Source organism: Barbus barbus, assembly GCF_936440315.1.
Source record: "Barbus barbus genome assembly, chromosome: 19".
NCBI lineage: Eukaryota > Metazoa > Chordata > Actinopteri > Cypriniformes > Cyprinidae > Barbus > Barbus barbus.
The window spans coordinates 18,301,114-18,328,586 of NC_136747.1; the positions used below are offsets into that span (position 1 = coordinate 18,301,114).

General features: G+C 38.0%; 1 protein-coding gene across 2 annotated transcripts in view; it reads right to left on the reverse strand.

Moving 5' to 3' along the window:
- LOC306885736 (exostosin-1b) overlaps positions 1 to 27,473 on the reverse strand; it is an 80,988-nt gene that overhangs the window by 22,166 nt on the left and 31,349 nt on the right. For both annotated transcript variants that reach the window (XM_079442474.1, XM_079442475.1), the window contains 3 exons: positions 4,799 to 4,892; positions 2,916 to 3,023; positions 1,136 to 1,255 (listed from right to left, as the gene is read on the reverse strand). In XM_079442474.1, the coding sequence (XP_079298600.1) occupies positions 1,136 to 1,255; positions 2,916 to 3,023; positions 4,799 to 4,892 (322 nt within the window). The remainder of the gene's footprint in view (positions 1 to 1,135; positions 1,256 to 2,915; positions 3,024 to 4,798; positions 4,893 to 27,473) is intronic.

Genomic DNA, 27,473 nt, shown 5'->3' on the forward strand with positions numbered 1-27,473 from the left:
ACAGCACAACTGTTTTAAACACTGATAATTAAAATGTTTGAGCAGAAAATCAGCATTTTTTTATTTTAAATTGTAATAATATTCCACAATACTACTGCTTTAAATGTATTTTATCAAACAAATGCAGCCTTTAATAAACAAAAAAAACTTACACACCCCAAACTGTTGAACGTTATTATATTATATTACATTACATTACAAAATGTAATCTGAGGTGACTACTATAAAGCACAAGTTTGAGTGTTTCCCCGGTGTTTTCTTCTTGCTCCCCCCTGGAGCAGTCAATAACCATTTGACACGAGCGTTGATATTAAGCCGTGGTCTTTCAACCTTGCAGAACCCCACCTGTCATCTTAAAAACGCAATCTGAGCGGCTGATGAAAGGCCGTTCCTCTTTCTCAGCTAAAAGTCCTCCCTTTTAGTGACTGAAGACATGTGATTGACGACTCAATCTCGCAACAGGATGGCTGCAATCTTCCAAATGGAGGGCAGCGGATGAAAACAACTCTTCGGATGCTAGCTGTAATTGCAATGACGCTGCACCCACGCCGTGGAAGGCTGGGGGGCTCTGACAGCTCTGTTGCAAGCTCAGGCTTCTGGGGTTAATTGCTGTGATTTGTTGATTGTAGATGCTTATGCATTGTATGACACTGTCAGTTGCTAAACATGGACCCCAATGGCATATCGATCTAAGAAGCGGGGGGAATGGTTACACTAACAAAGCTTTTGACAGAATATATTTTATATATAACAGTGCCAAATAAACAGACGTTTCAGCAAAAAGCACAAAAGCATTCAAATACTTTTAGGGCCCCTGTATCTGAGCTCTGTGTCTGGTCAAATGCAAGTGAAGCTAATAACTCTAAGGAGAGGTCAATGAACCAAGGTCACACATCATTTCCTAGACACTGATAAAGGGGACATACAGAATTAAACAAGGCATGAGAATGTGTACGCACTTAGTACAACCCCTAATAAGTCATTATAATTCGACACTTTCTGCCAAAATATTTGAACTCAGCCTGTGTGTCTGAAGCGGCTCTTGCGAGTGTCACAGCTGTAGAATGTGAGTGTGTGTGTGTGTGTGTGTGAGAGAGACAGTGGGAGACGGCGTGACTGAACAGTCATCGCTTACTTCTAGAGTGGTGAGCACAATCTTCTCCACGGACGAGAAGTAGGCCTCCCACAAGAACTGCGTCTGCTGTCGCAGAGCCAGAATCTTATCCTGATGAATGGAGCGCACCGTGGACGGGATCTGCACGGGGAGAGAGAGAGAGTGATAAATCAGCGCCCTGCTGCTAGAGAGGTTATGTATGAACAGAACAAATGAAACAAGGGAAAACAGAGGGGTATGGGTGTATGAGGTGTATGGCATCTCATATTGCTTGGTTAAACAAATCAAATCCGTATAACCTGAATAATCTGCATCATAGTCTGAAATGATCCAGTTTTTCCATTAGGCCTAAGACGGTCAAACCAGTACAAGCTCTGTTTTAGAGCAAACAATGCGTTTCAGCCAAGTAGGACGTCCTGGATCAACATCTTTCATTTGACAGGAATGTTGATCCAGGACGAAAAGTCACATGTCAAACACTATCCAAGTTTTCAACCTGTTTTGTCTCAGTCCATCAGTAAATTTCTCAACACAAATTTAAAAAGACATATCATAAATAATATCATTCCTCATTACCATTACATTAAATAATAATGCTAATAAAAATAACAATACTATATTAAATTATATTAAAATAAATAGTATAAAGTAATATTTAATTAATAATAATAATAATAATAATTAATTATTACATGAATAAAAATGTCCTATTATTATTATTACGACTACAACTACTGATGTGAATCCATACTGTGGGTTCACCAACACCAATGTGTTTATTTGAAGGCATATTATATTGGATAATGTTTAGCATTATTATAAATATTATTAAAATTTATGGATCATCTTATAATTATTATTACTACTACAACTATTGACTTAAAAAAAAAAAAAAAAAAAATCACACATTTTGGGTGAAAAACAGACTCACCAAGTGAATGGCTTCCTCTCTCCCTTAACATACCCCCTTAACATAGATTGTTTCGAATCATATTTTGACATTTTAGGGAACAATCATAGAGAAACTTTCTCTAAGAAAAACCTTAATGGCAAATGTATTTATCCAGAGTCCAGATGCGATGTTAAACAAATGTAATTTGCCGTTTTTGTATATAATTATCCTCAAAGCTTAACAATTTTTAATATATTCCCTCTGAGCGAACCAAAATAATTTTTCTGTCTTTAAAAAGGAACTAAAAGCATATAAAAAAAAGAACACACACACAAAAGATCACAGGATTAATTATGAATATTTTAATCTTTTGACAGCCATAATATAATAATAATTTAGTCACAATTCCTGTGAAGCTCCAGGATTTCCATTGTTCAAGAGATAGTTCTCCCAAAACTGAAAATTGTGTCATCGTGTTAACCCTCATGTTGTTCTAAACCTGTATGACATTCATTCTTCTGTGGAACATGAAGATATTTTGAAGAATGTTGGCAACCAAAGAATCTGCTGCCTTTGACATCCATCATATTGACAAAAAAAAAAATTGCCAGCCATTTCTCCATATATCTTTTTTTGTATCACAGAAGTCCATCAGTCATATAGCTTTAGAATGACGTGAGGATGAATAAACGGTCACAGAATCAACGATGACAAAGGAAATCCTGGAACCTCTGTGGGAATCATTTTAGGTGTTTGACTATAATTAACCAGCTTAAGTGGGCAAGGTGGTCTAAAAGCTCTAACCAAGCTGACTTCAGCCCCAATGTCTGACACGACTATTAAAGTATTTGAGCAGAATACAGTAGAGATTCTAAAAAGTATGCAATAAAAACACATTAGATTTCGGACCTGCAGTAGGAGCCTCTCGTCCCCGATAACAGCAGCCGTGTTCCAGTCGATGACCTCCGAGAAGGGGAGCTCCCAACCGTTACTCAGCATGACTGGCACACAGGCCGCCTACAAACACACAGACAGAGCGATGGGGTCACAGAGTGAGTCACATGTGCCGTGTTTTGATTACAGGACAGCACAAAGAGAGAAAACGCATGGATAAATAAGAAACAGAACAAACACAATGGGACACATTAAATTGCTTCTACTGAATGCCAAAAGCCATTAGTCTCATTACTGATACTGACTTGAGGAGTCCAGCATATAGACGCCGATAGATCAACATCCACTTCGCTTATGTCATGACAGTAAATACAGAGAGGGAGAGAGAAAATATGTAGGTTGGGAAAAAAAACCCCTGTAAAACAGAGAGAAAAGTGAATTTCCTTTGAAGTGCGGGAGATGTGTAGAAATAGAGGGATGAGCAGCTGTTGTGTCTGACGGCTGTTTGACGTAATGAGGACCTGCCACTCAAGAGGTCATAAAGGTGTCAGCTGAGCACAGAGCGCCGCAGGGCTTCAGTTCTAGTGGTCACACACACACACGCTCAGGGGAAGAGGGTCTGTGCTCCAGAAGTGAAGAGGTGCGGGTGCTGTATGTGAGAGCTAATGTCAAAGTATGTGCGTGTGCAGAATTGTTTTCACAATGCTTGTGAGGGCCACATTTCTGAAAACATCCTCATGATAAAATCTCTTCAAAGCAGCTAGTGGGGGAGATAATTGTTCGGAAAAAAAAAGAAAGGTTCATAAATGGGCCAACTAAAGTTTTAATTAACATCCAAAAGGTGACAGGAAGGGACAGAGTTAGTATGCAGTTATAATTAGCGACATGAGGGTTTTCAACTTGAGAGGAAGGATTGCACAATAAAAGGAAGACAAGAGTAAGTAAGAGTGGAAGGAAGAAAGTGAAAGTGTGGAAGGAAGGAAACTACAAAAGGAATTGAGGAATTTAGGGAATGTAAGAAGAAAGGACAGGAACGGAAGGAAGGAAATGCAAAAGAATATAAAAGTGTCCAAAAAAGCATAAAATATTAAAAAAAATGAAAGGAAGTGCATTGGGAAGTAAGGAAGAATGAATGAACTTGGAAGGAAGGACGAAATGAGGGAAGTGAATAAGAAAAGGAAGGGAAGAAGGAAGTGAGTGCCGAAGGAAGTAAACGTACAAAAAAAAAAAGAGCAGAGAATAGATGGAAGGGTGTAAAAAAAGCAAGGAAGGAGGGAAAGAAGGAAAAATGAATGAGGTTGAAAGGATTTAGAGAAAGGAGGAAGGGAGTGCATAAGAAAATTAAGTGTAAAAGAAAGGATCAAAGAATGGAAGAAAGGAAGCAAGTAAAGAATTAAGGAGGGAAGGGAGGAGGAAACATTTTTGGAAGGATTTAGAGAAGAATGGGGGGAAAAGGAGGAAAAAGAACAATAAAAAGTCAAATGTAACTACAGAAGGATGAAAGTGTGGAAAGAAGCTATAAAAGAGGCTTAAAAGGAAAGGAAGCGAGGAAGGAAGTGAACAAGAAATGAAGGGTGGAAGGATGTAAATGCAGAAGGAAGTAAGTGTATAAGAAAGGATCAGAGAATGAAAGGAAGGGTGGAAGAAAGTAAGACAGGAGGGAAATAGAAAAAAATGAACTTGGAAGGATTTAGAGAAGGAAGAAGGAAGGTTATTAGGAAGCGTGGAATGAAAAAGTCTGGAAGGAAGGGGGGAGACAACAGAAAAACAATAAAAGGATGAAAATGAAAGGAAATAGAAACTAAATGAAATTAATAAAAGGAAAAGAAAACAGAGAATAGGAAAGTAGTAGAAAAAAATAGAAAAAGGCGTAGACTGTATGACAGATGTGTGCTCACCTGCAGAGCCTCCAGGAAGCGAAAGGATCCCAGTCGTCGTCCTCGTGGAACCAGACAGAAAGTGGAATTGTGCAGCATTTCACGATAGTCATACCTGCACAAAGACACACACAAACAAAATGATACAAATGCCTTTCGTGGATTTTTAAGTGTCTTTTCTCCATCAGTGTCCCTCCCTCCATCCATCCTCGACACCTGCCAGTTTCACACAGGCACATTCATGAGGAGCAGAAACAAACAGCGTGCACACAATCAGATGCTTGAGAAGACAGCCATGTTTTTCCCATATCAAAGAGACAGTCATCTCTCTGCCCCTGCACTCTGAGCTCAGGGCAGCCACACTGACACAGATGGCTTCCTGTCCTCTCATGCGCCCACGCAAAAAATACAGCGTCAAAGAGGTCTGGAGGTTAAAGGAGCAGGCATTTATTTATCAGGCAGAAAATCATTCATCGTTTACCGGTGAGCATGTAAGGTGAAGGTTGTGCGACGCTGACTTCCACATGCTGCCATTATCTGCCTTGTGATGATCTTGCTGACTCCAGAGCAGCTGTGCCGTTTGCCTCCTCAGCTCATTGGTAGATGCTGACTTTTGAACACTGCCTGAAATGGCAGGCTACACACACAGCCCTACAGGACGAAACGAGGCACAGAGGCCATTCTGTCGCAAAGTGAACAAACAAGGCACACGTGTGAGCACACACGCACACGTCCCAGCTGTCTGGATATGGGACTGATCCCGCGTTAATGTGATAGAATATGAATGAGGCTGGAGGGCGAGCGTTGGTCTCTGTGGTGCCATTTCACGTAGATTAGCTACCTGAGGAGCAATATCAGACAGTCGGCAAACACTGAGGATCCCTCCATTCCTCGCTGTGTGAACCCAAGACAGAAATTATGCTTTTCCATATAGTCCATGAAGCAGGCTTCCTTTGCCCAAAGTCATTTTTCTCTCAAAATATTTTTCTTCAAATGGCACAATAGCCAAGTGCTTGAAAAAAAAGAATAATAATTATTCTCTCTCTCTCTCCCCCCATACTATGGTTATGAAGCCAGTACATAGGAGGCTCGGCAGGTAAGCACACATCTGTCAATCCACATTTTTCTTCCCTACGTTTCTCTTTTTTTTGTTTTCATTGCTGTTTGGATTTCATTTAGTTTCTATTTCCTTTTCATTTTTTTTTCCTGATGTTGTCTATTTATTCTTTCCTTCCGTCTGTATTCTTTCATTCCTTCCTTCCATACATTGTGTACTTCCCTATATCCTTCCTTCCTTCTCTAAATCCTTCCAAGTTACTGATTTTGTTCCTTACTCCCCTCCTTCCTTGTTTATATTCCATCATTTAATTTTCCGATCCTTCCCTATACACTTCCCTCTGTTCTCACATCCCTTCATTTCTTGCATCCTTTCCTTCCTCACTACCCTTTGTACTTCCTTTCCTTGAAACTTTTTATAGCTTCTTACCACACTTTCTTCCTTCTGTAATTACATCTTTTTCATTGTTGTTTTTCTTCCTTTTTTCCCCATCCTTCTCTAAATCTTTCCAAGTTCATTGTTTCCTTCTTTCCTCATTCTTTACTTTCTTCCATCCTTCCTTCTGCACTCACATCCTGCTAAACTTCTTTTTTCCCATTCTTTGATCCTTTCTTGTATACACTTAATTTTCTTCTGCACTCCTTTCTTTCTTTCTCCAAATCCAAGTTCATTCATCCTTCCTTTTCTCCATAGAAGAATTTACGTAAACTTATGCATCTGTACAAATACAGTGGAAACATTACAATTTATATCCCCCCCAATTTAATATATTTTCAAATGTAATTTATTTTTGTGATGGCAAAGCTGAAATTTCAGCATTATTACTCCAGTCTTCAGTGTGACATGAACCTTCAGAAATCATTCTAATATGCCGATTTGGTGCTTAAGAAACATCTTTAATAATTATCCATGTTGAATACATTGAAAATGCTGTGGAAACACTTTAATCTACTGTCACTTTAGATTAATTTAATGCATACAAACTTGATGTCTTTAAAAAAATTGTTACTTCACCAAAATGTTTTAAAGCTTTTTTAATATATTATTATATTTGATGTATTTATTACATATGGACCTATATACAACAAGTCCATTCAGCAGCACAGTATACACCAAAGTACCATGGAATTAGCACCTAATAATTCATAATCGTACAATGGTTCTGCCACAGTACTTTTTTTGTGCGCATTGTGTGTATTGCCCATGTTATTTCAAAGCAGCTCCTTTTACTAATTTCCTGAGCATCTTTTGACCTTGGGAAGCTCAGACTACTTAAAACAGCACAGCGGAGATGAGAGGGTGTAATGGTGTGTGTTTATACACAAGCGAGAATTGTTTGTGTCTTTAATGGTGCTCAGGCACACACAAGTGTTTGTGTGAAGTGAATCCATGGCAATGAGCATCTATGTGAGATGAAATGCAATAGAGAAAAGATCAGTGTTGAAGTATTATGAGAAAACTGCTAGCGAGTGAATCAATATCAGGGTCTAAAAATGAGGATCACCCTCTGTGATTGTGTTTATTTCACAGGTTGGGTACAATTATACTACTCTTCCCAAACACAGCCCTAAGCGCAGCTTTATGCTCCGTCTCCATAGCAACTCCGGCTAAATGCTTCCATTCGGAGTGTGTTAATTATATGCGTTCTGCACATGGCTGATGGGGGGGGGCCTTGCACAATGAGGTAATGTTTTAAAAATCTCCACCGTTTCATTCATCTTTCCACCACTTTCTAAAACTTTCTCTCTCAAAACGCCCCCCCCCCCCACACATCTGAATGAAAGCTTCACTGGGAAAGGAGCCAAAATGGCTGTCGTTTCTGACGCAGAACAATCAGCCTAAGGCACAGACTTCCACTTCCCAGACATCAATCTCATGAGAAAAACCCACAAATACTAACTAAAGTGTAAAATAGATAAACACACGTGATATGATCATATTAGCATAAAAATGGGTCATTCATAAAACATTAGGTAGTCTCAGCAGTACAATTAGATTCATTTACAATAGTTAGCGATAAAGAGAAGATTGCATATTTAATGTAAATGGCATATTTTTTACAAAAAGAAAGTGAATATTTTTGAGTAATCAAGCAAACAAACAGGTAAATCCAGCATTTCAGCCAATTCATCCAAACAAAGAGATCAAAAGAAATTATTCACACTTTGATCTGCACTACTGTACGAGTCAGTAATTTTTTTTTTAAAGAAATTAATACTTTTATTCAGAGATACACGCATTAAATTGATCAAAAGAGATGGTAAATGCATTTAAAATATTACAAAAGATTTCTACTTCAAATAAATGCAGAAATGGCTTGCTGGAACAGTCTTTAGAAAATTTAAAGCTATATAAAAAGTACATTAAAATCATATTGCAATATTGCTTATAATTTACATTGCTAGAAATCATCAAGAGTTGAAATTGTATTGAAATTGCAAGCGAAATCAAAGCTTCTTTGAACATTTTTTGAGTGATGTGCACAAATCCCTCAACCCGATTTTCAACCAATTCACTGAAAACAGCAGTTCAAAACAACCAGTACACAAAATAAATTAAACATCTATCAGTATTTCTGCTATGCATAGCAAAACCTCAAGCAAGCAAAAAGCTTAAACCGCAGCTTGAATATGATCTCTAGCAATTCATACGCCAAAAACACAAGAGAAAAAAAAAGATTTTAATTAAACTGCAGTTTAATGAGAAAACATCAACAATTAGTTACAATAATTATATTCATTGTTATGAAACTGACATTAAGTAACACAAAGCCTTCTGTGATTTCACATACCCACATGCCAGTTACTAGCAGGCCACACAGAGATGCTTACAGCTCCCTGCGGGTACGAGTATGTGTTCATGTGCGCGGCCCTATGAAGTGTCCACTGTCCTCTCTCCAGAACTCTCACTGTAACTAATTCATTAGAGCAATTAGTGCTCATTAGAGGGCTTATGCTAGTTTCAATTAGCATCCACAACATAAGATAACCAAGAGGCATTCCAGCAAACACCCCCATCATATAATCTTATAATGGCCATGTGCCCCAGCTACACCATGGGAATCAAATCAGGGGCCAATTACGGGCAAAGGTAAGTGAAAATGTTAGTTATTAGATCTATAAATCTACATATCCATTCTTCTATCTCTTCATTTGTCTGCCCATCCATCCATACACAACATGCTATGCAATGTGATCACTTATCTTACATAAATATTTAGTCCCCGGTCCTGCTAATTTAAGTGACAGTCCTGCCATTAAGTGAATTTCCTTGTCAAAAAGATCAGCTTTGGTATTGCAGACATGCAACAAGGTCGTCTTATACTGACAACGTAATTTATTTTGACAAGTTTATCATGAAAATCTTTTCAATTTGTCTCCCCCTCTACTAAGCAAAACATACTGAGCCTATTGCCAAAAAATTGGCAAAAAAAAAAAAAAAAATTGTTTGATTGGCCTGTCAGAATACAGGGACACTCTCCATACAGACCAGTTATCCTGTCGGGGCACGAGGACAGAAATGTGTCTTGATTGGCCGGCCTGTCAGCATACAGGGACACGCTTTGTGAAATACTGGCTGTCCTGTCACCACAAAGGGAATATTTCAGCCCTGACTGGCTGTGGGGTCTGAATAGTTGGAAGTGCAATTCAGAGCGTGGCATGTTGATGACCAGATGTGTCTCAAAGCACCAGTTTATATCCAGATGGTTGGCAGGACTGCGATGACGTGACTGTGCACGAGTCTGATTCGGGACATGTCAGCACAAGCCTGCTCTGCGGTCTCGTTCCAGTCCTGCATGAGAAGCATTTACAGATGGAATAGTCGCTTCTTTCATAGATCATTGACATCTCAGGAATATTTTAACCACTGGAGTCTGAGCGCTAAATGGCTAAGTGGGCTGAAGTTGTACTGTGACAGCCCTTTGTACTGGTCCGAATCTGTGTATTTCCGCAATAGGGGGAAAACAGCATCCTATCAGAACTCGTGAAGGGTATATATTGACAACTCAAAGGAGCCTTTTATGCTGGAGTTAAAAAGCACATTACATTGGAGTTACATTATTTTTATCCAAATACCAAGAGGAACAAGCCTGACAGATAAGTAAAATGATCCCACTACCTATTATCTGAGGTTTTGAACTAGTCTACAAGAATTCACTGGTTCTGTTTGGTCTTATTGCTTGGGATTGATGGCTTTTTGTTCATATTATAAATGAACATGTTTTTTTTCTATGGCAATACGAGTTCATTTTACTAATAGACCATCTACTGTAGCCTTTCCCCCTAAAGGTGAACAAAAAGTCATAATTAGCTCATTTATTTGCAAACACATTTAAATTTATTCTATTTTAGGGCTAAACCCGCAATATCACCTCACCATATGTGACGAAGACAGAGAAAGAGAGAAATAAAAGGAAAGAGGGAGGGCACGCAATCAAAGCTGCAGATGGGGTCTCTCAATTGCTTGTAGAGACTGTCCCTAAAGAGCCAAACCAGTCTTTATCCTTCAAAAACCACACCCTGGCTACAAATGCATGACATTGGATTCATTGTGTGTTAGATTTATATTATATATCAAAAAAGTGCATCTCCTTAAAAGCAAATCCAGGTAATATTACAGAACAAAGAAAAAAAAAAAAAAAATTCAACAGTTATTCAAATTAAACTGCTGAATTAAAATCTCTATATAACAGACAATTAGATTTTTAGATATTTTATGTATTAAATATCTTTTTGCATTAATGATAATTAGAGAGATAGATAAATAGAGAGAGATAGAGAGAGAGAGATAGATAGAGTACTTGTAATATTGTATTATGGCATTAATTTTATGGCATTTAAGCACATTTCTGCACACTTATTTATCATCAGAATATTTATCATATACATAAAAATGTATATTTAAATTAAACTGTTGAATTAAAATCTATTACACTATTACATATACTGAAATAGATTTATTTTTTCAAGTATTTTATACATAGATCTTTTATACAGATTTATATCAGTGCATCTGGACCTTTCACTCAATTTTCAATAATGATCCATATAACTTAAAACAAGTAACCATAAATGAATGGCAATACAAATACATTAATAATCTGTTTAAATCTATATATTTAAATTGTTGAATCAATTTATGAGACTATATTATATATAGTGAAACAGATTATGTAATTCATGTATTAAATTGATTTTTGGAGATACATGATTGATTGTGAAATCAAATCAATCAAACAATCAATAAAAAGTCTTCAAAAGAAACAATGGTCTTAATGCTTTGTTTCCTTTAGGCACATTATTTTTAATTCTTTATTTTCTTTTGGGCTAAAACATGACTGGGACATGTTCTTGGCAGGTTTCATAAAGAACTAATAGCACTTTCAAAAGAAATTCCTTTGCAGGACAGTGTTATACGATACAGGTGTGTCTCCTAGAACTGGGTCATGTCACATAGCTGGAGGGGAAACTGACAAAAACAAGGGGGTGCCGACTCGGTCACCAGAGGTCAGAATGTGGCTTTTGGACATTGTGGACAGAAAGAACCATCTATAGCAAAGTTCTAACAAAGCAGCGGCTTCTTTCGGGAGGAGGCTGCAGCTGGTTTCAGGTTGCTAAGATAGACACTTGCAGAGAAGAACCCTAGGGAGAAAGATGACGAGAGGGACGCTGCAGAGAAAAGATGGACTGAAGAAACAAGAAAGAATAGTGAAGAGGGACAGTATGGTTGGTGCTGCTCTTTTTCCACCTGGACAGGAAGTAGAGCAAAGTAACATGGAGCACCTGCATCCTCAGGTCTGTGTGTTGACAAGCGGCAGGTTAGAATTTTTCATTCAAGCAGCATGCCGATATCTCCAGACTCATTTCAAGCTTGAAGTGCTGCTGCTATCATGTGCCATTAAACCTGCTTCGGTGAAGGATGGTTTGCAGTTTTAGATCACAATTAGGCGAAACCCAGCAAGCCCACTGAAGCACTCATTAGAGTCTGTTCAGAATAAACAGTCTGAGACTGAGAAGTGAGTGAGGAACTGACTAGTAACACTTTCCCCACTCCTGAAAAGATGTAATTAGAGAAGTGAATATAAAAATGAAGAAAGTGAGATGGGGGAATCGTTAAAAAAAAAAAAAAAAAAGACTCACTGGTCACCTGGCAACCTGTTCTGGTGAAAATATGTGGGTATATTTCTTTTTCATATGGAAAACAACACACACAATAAATGGATGGCAAAAGAGAAGTAATTACATTAATGTATAGCGATATTAGAGTATTAGATCTGAATAACTATCAAATAAAAGATGAGATGGAGGAAACTGTGTGCTAAAGTAACTTGCAGGAGAAGAAAGCATATCAAAAAAATTATAAAAGTTGAGGAACCTGACGCCTATATATCTTGGACAACAACAGAGCTGGTGAAATCTACAGCAATAAAACTGTAGAGTTTTATAGCAATAAATGCAGTCAAAGGCTTTTTCTTTGATGTCTTCATTCTACCACAGGCTGATGACATGCAAACTGTCTCTTTGAAAGTGATTATTGCAGTCCGTGTTTTTCAGACTTTCTCCATTTCTTTGTGCGCAAAATAGAAACTTATATCACCTATATAAACCGATAGAAACAGACAGATTCTTTCGCAGAAGAATCGGGACATCAGCCTAAAAGAATTGGTGCTCCTTCACCTCAAACGCTGCACTACTTAAAGGTGAGAGTCACAACACAGAGGAAGGGAAAGAGCCTCTCAGGGCTCTCAATGTCAATTACACCACAAAACCACACGCAGTCGGGACAGCACAAAAAAACAGCTTCACTTCTATAAACAAAAACACACCTGTGTATAACCGAGATTTCCATTTGAGTTTATGCAAAGACAGGCTGAGTTTGCATACAGTTCCAAGTGTCACCCTCCAGTGAACCATATCAGTCCTCTAAGTGGTAACCAACGCCATTCTAACAGTCTCGAGATGTAATAATCTGATCAAAAATCATGAAATCAGGACCATTTTGAGGTTGTTTTGCTATCAAACAGTGCCAACTTCAAATGGATTTTTTTTCCTTTTTTATGTAGGTCAAACTTGTCTCATCCAATACAATACATTACTGCTTTGAGTCTTATTTTTAACTCAAGTGTTACATAATGCGAAACCGTTTCTGTACAGATGCAAGACTTATTTGTTAGGAATAGCCTTGAAAATGATGCCCCTTTTATTTTCAGTATTTAAGTTGTATACAAGACAAAAAGTAAACAAACACTTACCTGATATTATATAATATATAAAACACTTTGGATTTAAGTGAACAAATAAAAAAGGTAATTATTTTTAATATTTATATATAAAATTTATAATAAATTATTATTATTATTATTATTATTATTAGCATTACCCAAACCATATGACTGACAATCAATCAAATCAAATCAATCAGCAAACAAGTAAATAAACACCCATAAAACTGCAATATTAAGATGAAATGGCACTTTTCTTTTCAGCCAGTGCAAAACCAGAATAATTAGATGGCAGGAAATGAATCATCCCCTCTGCCAGGTGAGTTATTAGCAACAGTAAAAACAAAATCAACATGAACTAAACCTATCAATTAAATCAATTGGGATTTAGGAAATGGCTGGCATACAAACAAAAGACTTCAAAGAGCTGTGTGGCTTTACACCACACCAAATGGCACATCTGGGCCACGGCTTCAAAGAGCTCCACTCCCACACCTTTAAGTGCTAAGGCAGGTGATGAGATACTTCTGAAAGCTGTCTGAATCCCAGTGTTTGATAATAGGAGGCAAGTGCAAATCTAAAGCAAAGTGACTGCTCTATCCTGCTGCCGAGAACCCCCTTTCACACATAAAAGGCTTCCCTGCTGCAATGGACAAAAGCTGTATAGACTGGTTTTGGAATGCACTTTGCCATTTTCAAAGATTTTTGTTTCTTTTTTTGCCCGAGGTCAGGAGAAGCGGCAGTTAATTTGGTAGCGAAGAATCAATGCAATAAAGTCATCCGATTTAATGTTCCACTGTATCTGGGGAATGTTGGAAAGGTCAGAGGTTTATACTTAGAAAGACGGCTTATGAAACTCTACGTTTCATACTGTGGAAAAGTCTTACTTGCCAGTCGGAAGGAACGATCTACTCTACGGTCACATGGCTAATCTGAAGGACTCGTTTCTTGGTATCTGTCCATTTGTACACAAGCTAAATCAGCAATTGGAAACTTCAATGCGTAACTACTGAATGCACAAAAGAAGATATTCTGCTGCTGAAAGGCATAGAGATGTTATTTACACGCCCATTTAAGTCTGTATGACTTTCTTCTGTGGACTTTCTTTTAAAGAATGTTTTTGTCTATGCTGTGAAAGTCAATAAGGTCCAATATTGTTTTAGATCCAGCTTTCATTTTACGAACAAAAACACTACTCTTTTTTTGGGTTCCTCAGAAGTGAGTCAGTCATACAGGCTCTGCCAAAAACGAATGGCTTTGGTTCGCTTCGTCACTGTGAGCGTCCCTAAGGACTGCTTTGCTGACATACATACTTAAGGTGGTTGACAAATAGAGCCAATAGTGGCTGAACTAGGGGTCAACTTCGGTAGATGTCAGTGAATTATTCACCTCTTTATTCGGCTTGCATCGCACAGCTCATTTTTATTGAGTTTGTATGATGGTCAATGTCTCATGTGTCCAAGCCCATATCTAAAACAGTCATTCTTGAGAAAGAGCTCATGGGATAACGCCATCCACACAACAAAGCACTGTCTCCTGATGCGATGAGATGAAAGAGTGTGGTTGAGCTCCCATTCGTCACCAGTGCCGTTCTTGTCGACACCTCCGGTGTCATGGTGCGGTCATTTAGCAAGCAGGGAGGGCTCTGAGGAATCTTCTAGAAGCGAAATCAGGGTTATCCTACTGATCCAACCCTGACCACTTCAAAGGGATTTTCTGAGCCATATGTGATTTCATATAGTGTAAAAAGCCATTTTAAGAGAGGTAATTACCTGTGACAGCTACATGTGAAATAAAGCTTAGCTTTGCCTTAATATGCACCCCATTCCCATGTTAAGTGACCCATTGTTGTAATTACAAAAGAGTAAAATCACAGGCGAGCCAGATGAGTGCTGTAAATTGACTATGGCGTTAATTAACATATCCCCAGTCGATTAGTATGAAAGACATTACAGAGTAGCCCTTAACTACTCTATGCACAAACAAAAACACATGACACATACCTTAAAACTTTGAGAGCAACTGAAATAAAGGTAAATCTCAAATATGTCTTTTCATTTAATCTGCCATTTGAACTGTCAAGGTTAGTTTTTGTAGCCTCTCCAAATGCTGCGGTTGACTAACAATGACTACAGTCTTATTCAACATCTACATGAGCCATTCCTCTCAGTTTAGACAATAAATTTTCACTCAAAACAATGACTTTGTCACTGGCAGACATTAGATCCTAAGGCATACAAATGAATGATGAAAAGGTTCTCAAAGGAAGTGATTCATTTTATGTTATGACTGATCTGCCAAATGAGTTTCAGTTGAGCATCATTATTTGAGACAGAAGGGACGGTTCTGCACTTACAAGTCAAGCAACTGATGCAGATCAAATACTAATATATTCCATCCTATATAGCGCAAGGTTCCTAAATGGCATCCACAAATATGCATCCATACAAGCTTTTTGGGCAAATACTGCATTTTCTGAATAGCAGCACATGACCTACATGTTATATGTGTGTGTATGCGTGTGTGTGTGTGTGTGTGTGTGTGCGTGCGCATTATATATATATATGCAGTCTTCATACGATGTATGCAATCTGAGATTCAGACACATTATTCAAGACAGCAGCTTGTGACTAACATTAGAACTAATGCGCGAGAGGAAAAATGATAATGTGGGAAGTTAATATGCTAATCAGTGAGCTAAACTGTAAACAATCTTCAAGTCACTGTGTTATAATAAAGCATGTGGCTTTGTGCCTTCAAGAATATGAGTGAAACTTCAAAGCAGTCAAGAATGAAACCAGGTAGAGACAATTAGCAATGCTCTTTAGCACGACATTAGTCAGGAGCTCGGATATAAATCTCCAACATTCAGGTCATGATAATCTTTAACTTCTCAGAAATGCCACAGCATTTGTCTGTGGAGGAAGATTCGTCCAACCTTAGCTGACAGACAGTGGAAATGGGCAGACTATGACAGATAAACAAACAGAATTTCTAAATGTCACGCTGCCAGAGGAACAGGGTGCGCAATAGCTTTATCCTGCTCGGTGGCCTGTAACGATGGAACCGCTCGTGTTGATTGGAGAAGAAACAAAAAGCACCGCTGCAATTGGGCAAAGACAGAGTTCCAACCAAAGCAGATAGAATGTCAGCAGATCTGACAAAGCCGGACTGAGTCTCCGTGGAGCGTGGATGCTTCAAAGGTCAGGGAATGCGCAGTAGTGATATTTAAATCAACCTGACAGCTCTCGGTCTGGAAGTCACTTTCTGTGAAAGAAGGCCTTGTTCAAAAGACAAGGCTTTCTTTAAATGTGACTGGTTTGATGGAAATCCTTCAACTAAGACCTACCACTGAGATTGAGGACTTGATCGGGGTTGCTGGTCAGCACAATAGGCAGATTAAATGAAAGACGACTTCTCAAACTTTTGGACACCACGGACCTAAAAACGTAATGTTCCACTTGTGATGGACCCACCTTCCTAAAACAAAGGCAGCTACATTCATTCATAATGTGTGTTAATGTTAACTTTAATTTTAGAAAAACTAACGTCGTTTCCTAAATATAAAAAAATGCATTGTATATCGTCATTGTACTAAAACAAATTAAAATTACTTGCATAGCATTTTTCAAAATAAATTATTTTAAAGCAGATTCACAAAGAACAGTGACCACTTCAATACTTATTTATTTTTTTAACAAAATTATATGCAGATTTGATTAAAAATAACAAGGCTGCCAATATAATAAAATAAATCAATAATATTTTCAAATTTTTAGTGCATAAAAAAGCTAACATTAACTTTGACATCACTAAAAACTATTTTATTTAATTACGAGTTATCACTGAATCCTCCTAGTCCTAGCTTGTGACCCCTGGTGGTTCCTGGGGTCCAGTTTGAAAACCTCTATGATGTAGCTGACATGTTCTTGTGGTCTTGTAGCCTTCGCTCATGCATAGCCATGCACAAGACCGCAGGCTATCCCATTTTTGACTGGTTTTAAGAAGGGTGCTCAAGCACTAGAGGAATAAACTAAGGACTGAGGGTGCCATTCCCTACAAAGAACACATAAGAACTCCGGGATCCTATCAGATCATCTTATCAAACGGAGCAAGACTCCACTCGCAGAGCCTGATTTCAACTGCTGGTTGACAATTACACGTTCAGATGATGATGTGGTTCACGGACCAACTTCTTGCGACAGGATTTTGCAGCATTACACTTTTCTCTTCTCAGAAGTTGATGATGACATGAAAGAAGAAAATGAATGCCGAGGCACAAATCCAATCGGGAGGGAAGCCAGTGGACTGAGTGAACTCCCAGATCCAGAAGGAAGAATGAGGTAAGAAAAAAAAGCACTACTTATGAATGGAATGTGCTGGACGGCTTGATTTATACACGGCACTGGGAGACACCACTCTTTTGGCGGTGCATTGACAGGTTGATGATGACTTTGCCACTTGTTCTGCAGACATCATGAGAGACGCCTGGATCAAGTTACTATACATATACAGACAAGCCGCAAAGCATCAAATTATGCCTATATGTTTGCAGAGAGAGAGAGAGAGAGAGAAGACACTAAAACCTGGACCATTAAGACTCAAACCTGTCATATCAAGTTAAGTTTCCCCAGGTGAATCTCAAACGCTCATTTTACATTTAAAGTCTCAATGACTGATAAGCGTGTCAAAAAGGTTTCTGCAATAAAAACAGTTTATAAGTAGAGATGCGCCCATATTAAAATTATAAAATCAATTATTTTCAATAAAAAATAGAAATGAAAAATTAAGCTCAATGAAAAATTATATTATTTTGTATAAACCCCCCCCCCCCCCCCCCCCCCAAATAACGCTAAAAACCAGTCAATAATTTTAAACACAAAATAAAATATGCACCACATTATTATAATTTTGAAAAATGGATTGTCATTTTGAGATTTCTTAATGAGAAAACATTTAGCAGTGTTATTAAATTACTGGTTTTTTAAACAGCAACTGATTATTAGATGGCAAAAGTAATTCAAATATAAAAACAGGGAACATTAGTGTCTACAATTAAATATTCAATATCAGTATTATGTACAATTTAATGCATGTAAAAAAAACCAAATACATTTATCTATCATGCATCACTATTTAGAAGACACAAAAATGTATTAAGCACTCTATCAGCTGCCTTCACAGAGAAACTCTCGTCAATAAGAGCATAAATCACTGCTATTCAAATTCCTAAAGAGCCTTTTGTGCTCAGAAAACATGGTTCAACAAACACCACAACAGCGTTAGTTTCCCTGCTACATGATCTTAGGATGCTCAGGAAGGCAGGTATTGGGCTCCGTGTTCACCTCTTTGCTTGAATGATGAGTTCTAAGAGCTCATGGTAATGGCCTGTCTCCAACATCCCAGCCACTATAAATCTTCCTGAGGAAAAATGAGGGAGCAGTCAGGTGGGGAGAGGGCCACGAGGGTGCATGTGACAGCATGGTTGGCGTTCGCCATGTCTACACACCCACCACTTCATATGATTAAAGGGCTGAAAGCAGAAAAAAAAAAAAAATCTGCCTGCACTTTAAACGAATCAAACCAATAGCAATATAGAGTGTTTTTTTTTCACATTTGCACTTTTGGCCACAGTTAAAAGGAGGTAAAGCCAGGCCAGGACCCGAGATGTGCTCAGACGTGGCCCTGCCACAACAAATCAAGGCCCAACAGGTCTGCAGGGAAGCTCTTTTAAAGCAGCTGTGAAGCTATAGTCGTTTCTCTCTCAGCTATGCACTAACAAATGAGTAATGAACACTTAAGTACCTGCATGTGTAGGGGCCTGGAACCAGACCCCAGGCAATCTGGGGAAAACATGAATGCACTTTCACCTGAACCATTTTATTCGTCTTCATCTCGATCTGCAAAAACAGTCATGCTGACTCAGAGCTTAGACAAAAAGACAAATACATAAATCAGCAGGCTGTACTCTAGCATCCTACTCTGACTCTCCAGATAATTAGCTCTACTAATTACTTTGAATATGACTCCTACTTAGACAGATTGCCTATGAGCACACATTTATGACAACATTAAGAGGTTTCAGACTAAAGGATTAGGGTGAACAGGAAGTGAGTGATAGTGCAGAGCTTAAATGATCTCATACTAAAACTCAACTTTCCACTTCATCAGCATGGATTTAAAAACCTCTGAATGTCTTGACTTGGTTAAATTGCTAGACTAAAGTCTCTCTTTTAATAAATAAAAACATGCCTTTTTACACAAATCACAAATTGAGGAAAGCATTTCATCAACTAAAAAGTACACTTATAGTCTAATATACCATTTAAATTCATACTACTTATATACTTTGTTTTAGCAATTTTGTTATGTTTGCCATTTTTATTCTTTTTATTTTTGATTGTTTTTTTTCAGCTTTAGTTTTAGTAACTTCATTATCTTAAACTAAAATGTTTCCTTTGCAGCTAACTAAGTTTTTCCATATAATAATTCAAATTTTATTTTATTTTTCAGCTTTATAGCCAATATACATAATTATCAAAACTGATTTTCAATAGTTTCAGTTAATAACACTGAACAGTAGACGAACACTAAAGCGTTTTGCAAGCGCATAAATGTATTACAATTTGCATATGCAAAACTAAAAAATAAATAGATAAAAATATAATACACAAGTATACTTGAACTAAGTTACGTGCTAGTTAGAATGTGTAAGTCACGTTGTTGACAACAGTTCAAGGACCAAACTTTGATGGCAAATGGACTCAGGTTCACACCAAAAGCAGTTGTGTGAAAGCCCTCAAGCTATGACACCATTTGGACTATTGCATCAGTGTCCGAACATGCGTTTGAGTTTTGAGCTGCCATGACAGTATGCGTCTTTACTATAATTGTGTGACCAGTTTAGCAAACCTGGGACTAGGAGAGAGCGATACAGCCACAGAAGTCCCAAGGGCGGAAGAGCGAGACAGATAGAACACTTATTTCAGCCGGCCACTAAACAGCCTGTCATTACATACAGCAGCAGACATAACAGCAGAAAGGAATAAACATCCGTTGTCTCCTGCTTTCGCTGTCTCTGGCTCAGAGGCAGAGAGACTGAGCATGAGCCTTGGAAGGGAAAAAATAGAGCAAAGAGTGAGGGAGGACCTCACAGAGACCAAATCTTGACATTTTTCCAACCATACAGCTGAAAGCACTACTTTAATGGATGCACACTGAGAGAATAATAATTAACCCACTTATTCGACATACTCAGCACTTCATAGTTCACAGGAGATGATGAAATTCACCTGCCGCCGACGCCACACTTATTCACGTCTTAAAGGGACAGCTCACCCTAAAAATGACACGTTATTTAAAACCTGTATGACTGGCTTTGTTCTGTGGAACACAAAAAATTTACAGCAGCATGTACAAGCTGCTCTTTCCATATTACGAAAGCGAATCACAAGCAAGACTTGCACTAAACAGTAGCTTATGCTGAAAAAAAAATTGGTGTAGGATTTACTTTGAAACTATTTTCACTCAGCAACTGCTCGATGATTTCACAAATAATTACAAAGAAATGACAAGTAACACATTAAAGGAGACCTATTATGCCCCTTTTTACAATATGTAATACAAGTTTCAGGAATCAGAATGTGTCTGGGAAGTTTTAGCTCAAAATACCCCACAGATCATTTATTATATCATTTTGAAAATGCCTATTTTGAGTGGAAGCAGAAACACGCCATTTTCATGCATGTCTCTTTAAATGCAAATGAGCTGCTGCTCCCCGCCCCCTTTTCTAGAATAGGGCTGTGCCTTTACAGCTGGTACCTCTGATACTCTGCTACAAAAAACATCTGTTTGGTTTTGATAAAATAATGCATTTTAAACCATACTAGTTTAAGCTTCTGATAGAGTTTAAGTGCACACACCCAAAGCACGCGCATAGAAAGTGGCTGTCACATGCCATGTGAGTACTAAACCAAGTTCTTTCATGTCTTATTCTGCTTAAACTGTCAAATACACACGTTAAAAAAAAAAAAAAAAAAAAAAAACACCTTACAAAAACAGTCCGTTATGTCTGTAAAAGTAAACAGCTCAGAAAGAAGCAAAGTAATGTAGAGTAAATAAATCAAATTCACTGCTCTCTTGTCTCCTCTGAGGCTGGGACTCTAAATAGTGTTCTGTGCTCGTCAGTGCAACCAACAACAGAACAGTTAGCATGCTTTTCTCAAACTTTCACCATAGCATTAGAACTGGTTCCACTACCCTTGGGTGGAAACTTGCAGAATAAGGGGTGGTATTATAATAAGATCCCGGTTCTACTTCACAGGGGGAGCAAAACCTGAGCGGCTCATTTTTTCATTACTTTTCTCATCAAGCTTGCTGAGAAAGGCTTACCAAAAAAAGTTACTGGGTTGTTCTTTGTAACATTGTCTGGGTTGGTAGATGCCAACCTTTGGAAGTGAGAAAGACTGAAATAGTATTTTTTGCAAAACAAACTCCAATAATTTGTTTTAATTTACCACTTCAAAACTATAAAGTGCATTTCTCACATGAAGCTATCAAACTGCTTAGGAAGACATGGAATTTGTCATATGCAGTCTCCTTTGTGGAAATGGACCCCATCCACTTTTTTATTTTTTTTTATTTTAAAAAGGTGGGGTATTTTCAGAAACGCTTTAGAAAACTGAGTCGGGGCCGAGTACCAAAACAAACTTGTAGCCAATCAGCAGTAAGGGGCGTGTCTACTCATGATGTGGAGGAGAGAGAGTTCAGTGAACAGCCGAGCAGAGTGAAAAAACTAGAGATGGCGGATAAAAAACAAGAGAAGAAAATGTCTGCGGAACGATAAGGCAAGAAGTAGGACCTGTGTAAATATCGAATCAGCTTTCCAGCGCTGGAGAGAACTCAAGGAGCGGAAGGCCTGCAATCGGACGCCGAGGTTGCTTTGGTTCTCCACGATAGGTTAGTAACACCGTATCTACACCAGACGCGGTGCGTCACAACAGCTAAATCTGCCTACACTGGACGCGATAAAGCGACCGCTGAAAATCATTCGAAATTTGTGTCAGCACGTCATAAATTGAATGCGGCAGCAGTTTTCTGTTGGGGATTTTTCACAGTTTTTCCAGTGTAGACAGCATCACTGATTGCGCCGCTCGCGTTCGATGTAGACACGGTGTAACATTGGTTTTGCTTTGTTTCACAGAACGTAGGCTACATATATGTGGGGCGGAGCTATCAAAATCGCTTCCAGAAATAGCTTACCACACCTTTAATTTTATGGAATAGAGCAGGGTGAACATTAAATCATCTCCGTTTGTGTTCCACTGAAGAAAGAAAGTCATATGGGTTTGAAACAGCATGATGGTGAGTAAATGAACAAATTTACATTTGTATCAAATTTGTGATTTGTATCTAAGTAATTGGAAAAGTATACAGTATTCATTTGCATGTGCCTTGAATTTTCATTCTACACAAAAGCCTAAATCTTTCATCTCAATCCACATGAGCTTTCCAAAGAGATCAGTTAAACCTGCTGCAAAATGAGCAAAAACAAAGAAAAGCTTTAATAATAGCCTGCATTATTTATTAGTCAAGCTTTAAACACCCCAAGAAACGGTTTATCAGCGAACAGGGAAACCATTCCGATATAGTCACTCACACAGTGGCCACGTTTTATTCGAGACGTGACTCACTCTTCTCTTTCTCTTTTCATCTTGAAGAACATCATCTCTTCCTACTTCACCAAGAGAGAGGGATAAAAGTGGTCTTTATGTGTGGGGTGTGAATAAGTAAGTCTTAAAAGACATGACATTGTGTTGTGGCAGAAATGGCCTGGTGAGTTTGTTTACATGTGTGTGGCGATCGCATTGATAGTCGAGGCATGTTCGGGAGAGGCTGTCGGACTGTTCTCACGACCTCCCCTCCTCCTCAGCCCATTTAATTCACTCAACTAGCTCTAATGAACTGTGTATGTTTGTATCACAGAAAACTATGCATGAATGTTGCCAAAGCTGAATGCATAAACAAAAGGCAAATGAACAAGCAGGTGGATGGATGATAAACTTGCTTACCTTTGTCGATGAACCGCAACAAGGAGAAGGACATGCAGAGGAGAAAGAGAAAGAATTCTCATTCTACATTCAACATTAACAGCACGTCAAAATTAGAGGCCCAATTGCAAACATATATATATATATATATATATATATAGTTTTAAAAATTCAGATATTATTAACTATTCTATGAAATACAGTTTTATATAATAGAATACAGCAGCGCCCTGGACACAGACCTATAAATTCTGTCCGATAATGATATTTTCATGTCACGGGTGATAAACGATATTGAAATTCAAAACCATTTTGTCTAAACAAATTAAAATAAAAACTCAAATCTACAGAAAAGAAAATGGATATGTGTGTTGAGATTTACAAAAGATCACATTTAACAGTGTTATTAACGTACTTAAAGATTAAACATTTAACCGATATGGATATATAATCTCCAAAATTAAAAATCTCTAATATACAACCAATATAAAATAACTGCAGCACATGAATTGAGCATAATAAAACCAAGAACATGCATAATCAATTTAGCTTTCATTATGACTTTAAGCATTCCGGGTCCTAAAAATGTATAACGCAAATGAAAAAGATATATCTGTCATAAATGTATAAATGTTTATTCACACACTGCACCAATCACACGGTTCACATAATGACCCCACGTACTGCTCTTTATTAGTTTCTTTGTGCTTTATTACTGAATGTTGACTTGAATAATTTCTTGGGAAAGTTTTGTCCAAAGCTGTTGTTTGTGAGGTTGTTATGAGTGTTATCATCTAACCAAATTCACAATGGGACAGTCAGGCCTTAGGGATACAGCATCCTCATTAGACAGGCACGACTGGCCACAGTGGTCTGGGGTTTAACCAAGATAAGACAACCCCCACCGCAACCCCATTTGTAAATCCACCACTAACACCACTCAAGGACCAGGCAAAGAAATCTCCTGGTGACGAGGTTAAAATAGAGTCGACAGCAATGAAGGTACAGACAGAGAGAGAGAGAGAGAGAGAGAGATGGGAAAGCAAGAGTGTGGGTGTAAGCCAGATTGAACTTATTTTTAAAGATGGTGAGGAACAAAGAAAGATGGAACAGAAGAGAACCAGGGTGGGTGATGGACAGTGAGAATGAAAAAACAGACTTGCTGAAACTGAGGGAGACGAGTCGGTGAATATAAGAGACATGCCATGATGAGTGTTGCTCTGCTTGGTCACTTCTCATGGTACATGTCTCTCTCTCTACATTAAATATAAGGAGATTAAGGAAACGTTAAAATTTTGTACATTTTTCTACATATGGGACAGAAAAAAAAAGAAAAAAAAAAAATCACATTTCAAATGCTGCAAGTAAATTTGATTTTGGCATTTTCATGTTATGAGCGATAAATGATATGGCTAAATGGTTGATGCTGAAATACGACAATATTGTCTAGAAACTAAAAATCTAATAGTTTTATGGAATCACAACATTATAATGCACAATATGAAATATGACTATTTCCAGACAATCTGATTGAGATTGGCAATTTCAACCAGTATGTTTGTGTGCAATATGCATTAGACTGTCAGTTTCATATGTGAGAGCTTGTTCTTTTGTCAGTCTATAACATTTATGCTTCTGGGCTACACACTGTAAAAACCGAATATCTGAGTCGAAGGGATCAATTTAAGCCCCAGAGGGCACAAGCGGTGGGCTAACTTATAAGACTGACAGCACATTCCAAACTCAACTGCAAATAGCCTAGAGTAAACCCGAGTTTAAACCTGCAGACTGCAAGACCTTTCACCGGCTTGGTGCAGGCACAAATTCAGCCTGACACCTTTGATTTAAGAGCTCTCAACTAAATGAAAAAGGTCCATAAAAGACTGACACTTTAACATTGGCTGTGTTTGGAATGGAGGAATAGTTCACTGCTTGCTGCACAGTATGCACTTTACACTCCTACGCATTTCTTTGAATGGTATGGGAAATACATTATGAAATGAAAAACTTTTAAACGGTAGTATGATTGACTCATCACAACCTGATCCATAGACTTAAACTCAATCCAAATTTGGCAGACTTGGATTATCTGGAGACTCTTTATTTAAAGAAAAAGATTTGTTTTGAACTCTGCAGAAATAGTATGAGTAATATGTGCAATCCAGAACCTGAACATAGATTCATAAAGGCTCCACAGAGATGGTCACTAAGCTTACAGACTAGTCTGCAACTAGATATGGGCTGAAGCAGTTAAACGTGACAGTCTGGCAAGCTATTCTGGTTTCCTTTGCTTTAAAGCTTTACTTGCATCAGCTGGTTTTTCAATTAAACAAAAATACCCCAAAAACAGAGAATGGGTGACTTGAGGGAAATTCATGTCTGAGGTTTTGACTGGGTTGTCAGCCAATCCTCAGCTGCTGACCATCAAAGCACAAAGCGGGATCTGTCTGCAGACTAAGAACTGGGAAAAAGCCTCCGCTGGGCAGAATGGTTCCACAGTGCAGGAATGGCTTTGGGCGGTGATCTGATCTGCTGCTGCCTCCATCAGCTGGAGCTCACAAAAAAGCTGTCAGCGTGATACAAGCTACTCATCACTTGTTTTAAACAAACACTACAGCAAATTATACATGTCAAACTTGAACTGTCTAATGTGTGATGAGATAAGAAAAGTATTCTGTTACTGTCCATATTTAAAGGCAGATGCATCTATGCATTCAATAGAGTATGCACGTGACACCCATCGAAGTCCTGATAATCCCAGCCAGACTTATTTTGCATCCATGACCAACAGTCTAACATCCCCATTTATAACAACTACATCATGAGTAAAATAAAATTTAAGATAGGTTAATTATACAGTTTTTCTGTCATTAAACTAACTAAATAAATTCTGTTGAGTTGATTGGATTGATTTGTCAAACTAGTAAAAAAAAAATTGGCAGTTTGACTATGTAGTTTTTCTGTGAATAAACCTACGCATTTGATGACATAAACATTTGATGACATCATAAAAAAGTGAACAAAAACAAGGCTGTGAGGGACAGAAACAGCCAGTTCAATAAATTGTACCGAGTTTGAGGTCTTAAATCACGTCATTTTCACAATCATTTTGTTTCTGCACCGTTTCGCCCTCTAGTTCAGAAAAATATTTTTAATATTTCACAGAATATTTCACAGAATGCACCAGACCGGAGCCTGTATTTGGCCGAGATACAACCATTTGAACATCTGGAATCTGAGATGAAAAAAAAAAAAAAAACAATATTGGAGGAAAAACACCTTTAAAGTTGTCCAAATGAAGTTCTTTGCAATCCATGTTACGAATAAAAAAAATTAAGTTGAGATATATTTACAGTAGGAAATTTACAAAATATATTCATGGGACATGATCTTTACTTAATATCCTAATGATTTTTGGCATTAAAAAAAAAAAAAAAAAAAAAAGATAATTTTGACCCATACAATGTATTTTTAGCTGTTGCTACAAGTATGCCCGTGCTACTTGAGACTGGTTTTGTGGTCCAGGGTCACATTTATTGTGACTTTTTTGTTCTAATAAAATGACAGAATTATTATTTTTGGGTGAACTATGCCTTTAAAACCAACGGTTCTTAATCCTGGTCCTCAGGACCCCCTTCTCTGCATATTTTGCAGGTCTCTTGTTTAACGTAACTGATTCCAATCACGAGCACATGAGAAGAGAGCTCCATGAATGAACTGTGTTCCAATTGACATGGCACCTACACAGTGTTCACTTGTCTCTACTCCCTGCATATGGGAAGTTTACTTCATCTAAGAACACGGATTTGCACAACACCACTGCCTGCAGCTTCTTCACACAAAGACCAAATTACTACAGAAGTGTGAAGGGTTATTTCACTGTAATCATGAGATTGTAGTCATGTCTCACTCACTTTAAAGCCCTTTGAAAGGAACATATATTGTCTTTTCGAAATGGCAGGATACCCTGTGATGTCCACTTAGCAGGGCACTTATGGTCGAATGGAACAAACCTCTGATGCCATAAGAGAAAATGCAACTCAGCTCACAAAAAAGGATATGTGGAAGGTCTACTTAAAAATATGAGAGGGGCTGAGGGTCGATTCAAGGTTTGTTAAAATTCCCAAAGCACAACTATTAAAATCTGCCTTTAAACTTAACGCCCCAAAAAGAATTAAACCTCCTCAAACAAGCATGCATAGCCCTTAGCACTAAGGATTTTTGACATTACATGAATTCTTCAAGAGCTGAAACCCAGCTCTGAAACGTTAAACCACATCCCCTGCATATATCTCAGCACATATGTTAACTTTATCTCATGCAAGACAACTTTTCCCTCCACATTAAAATCTCATTTCAATCCTCAGC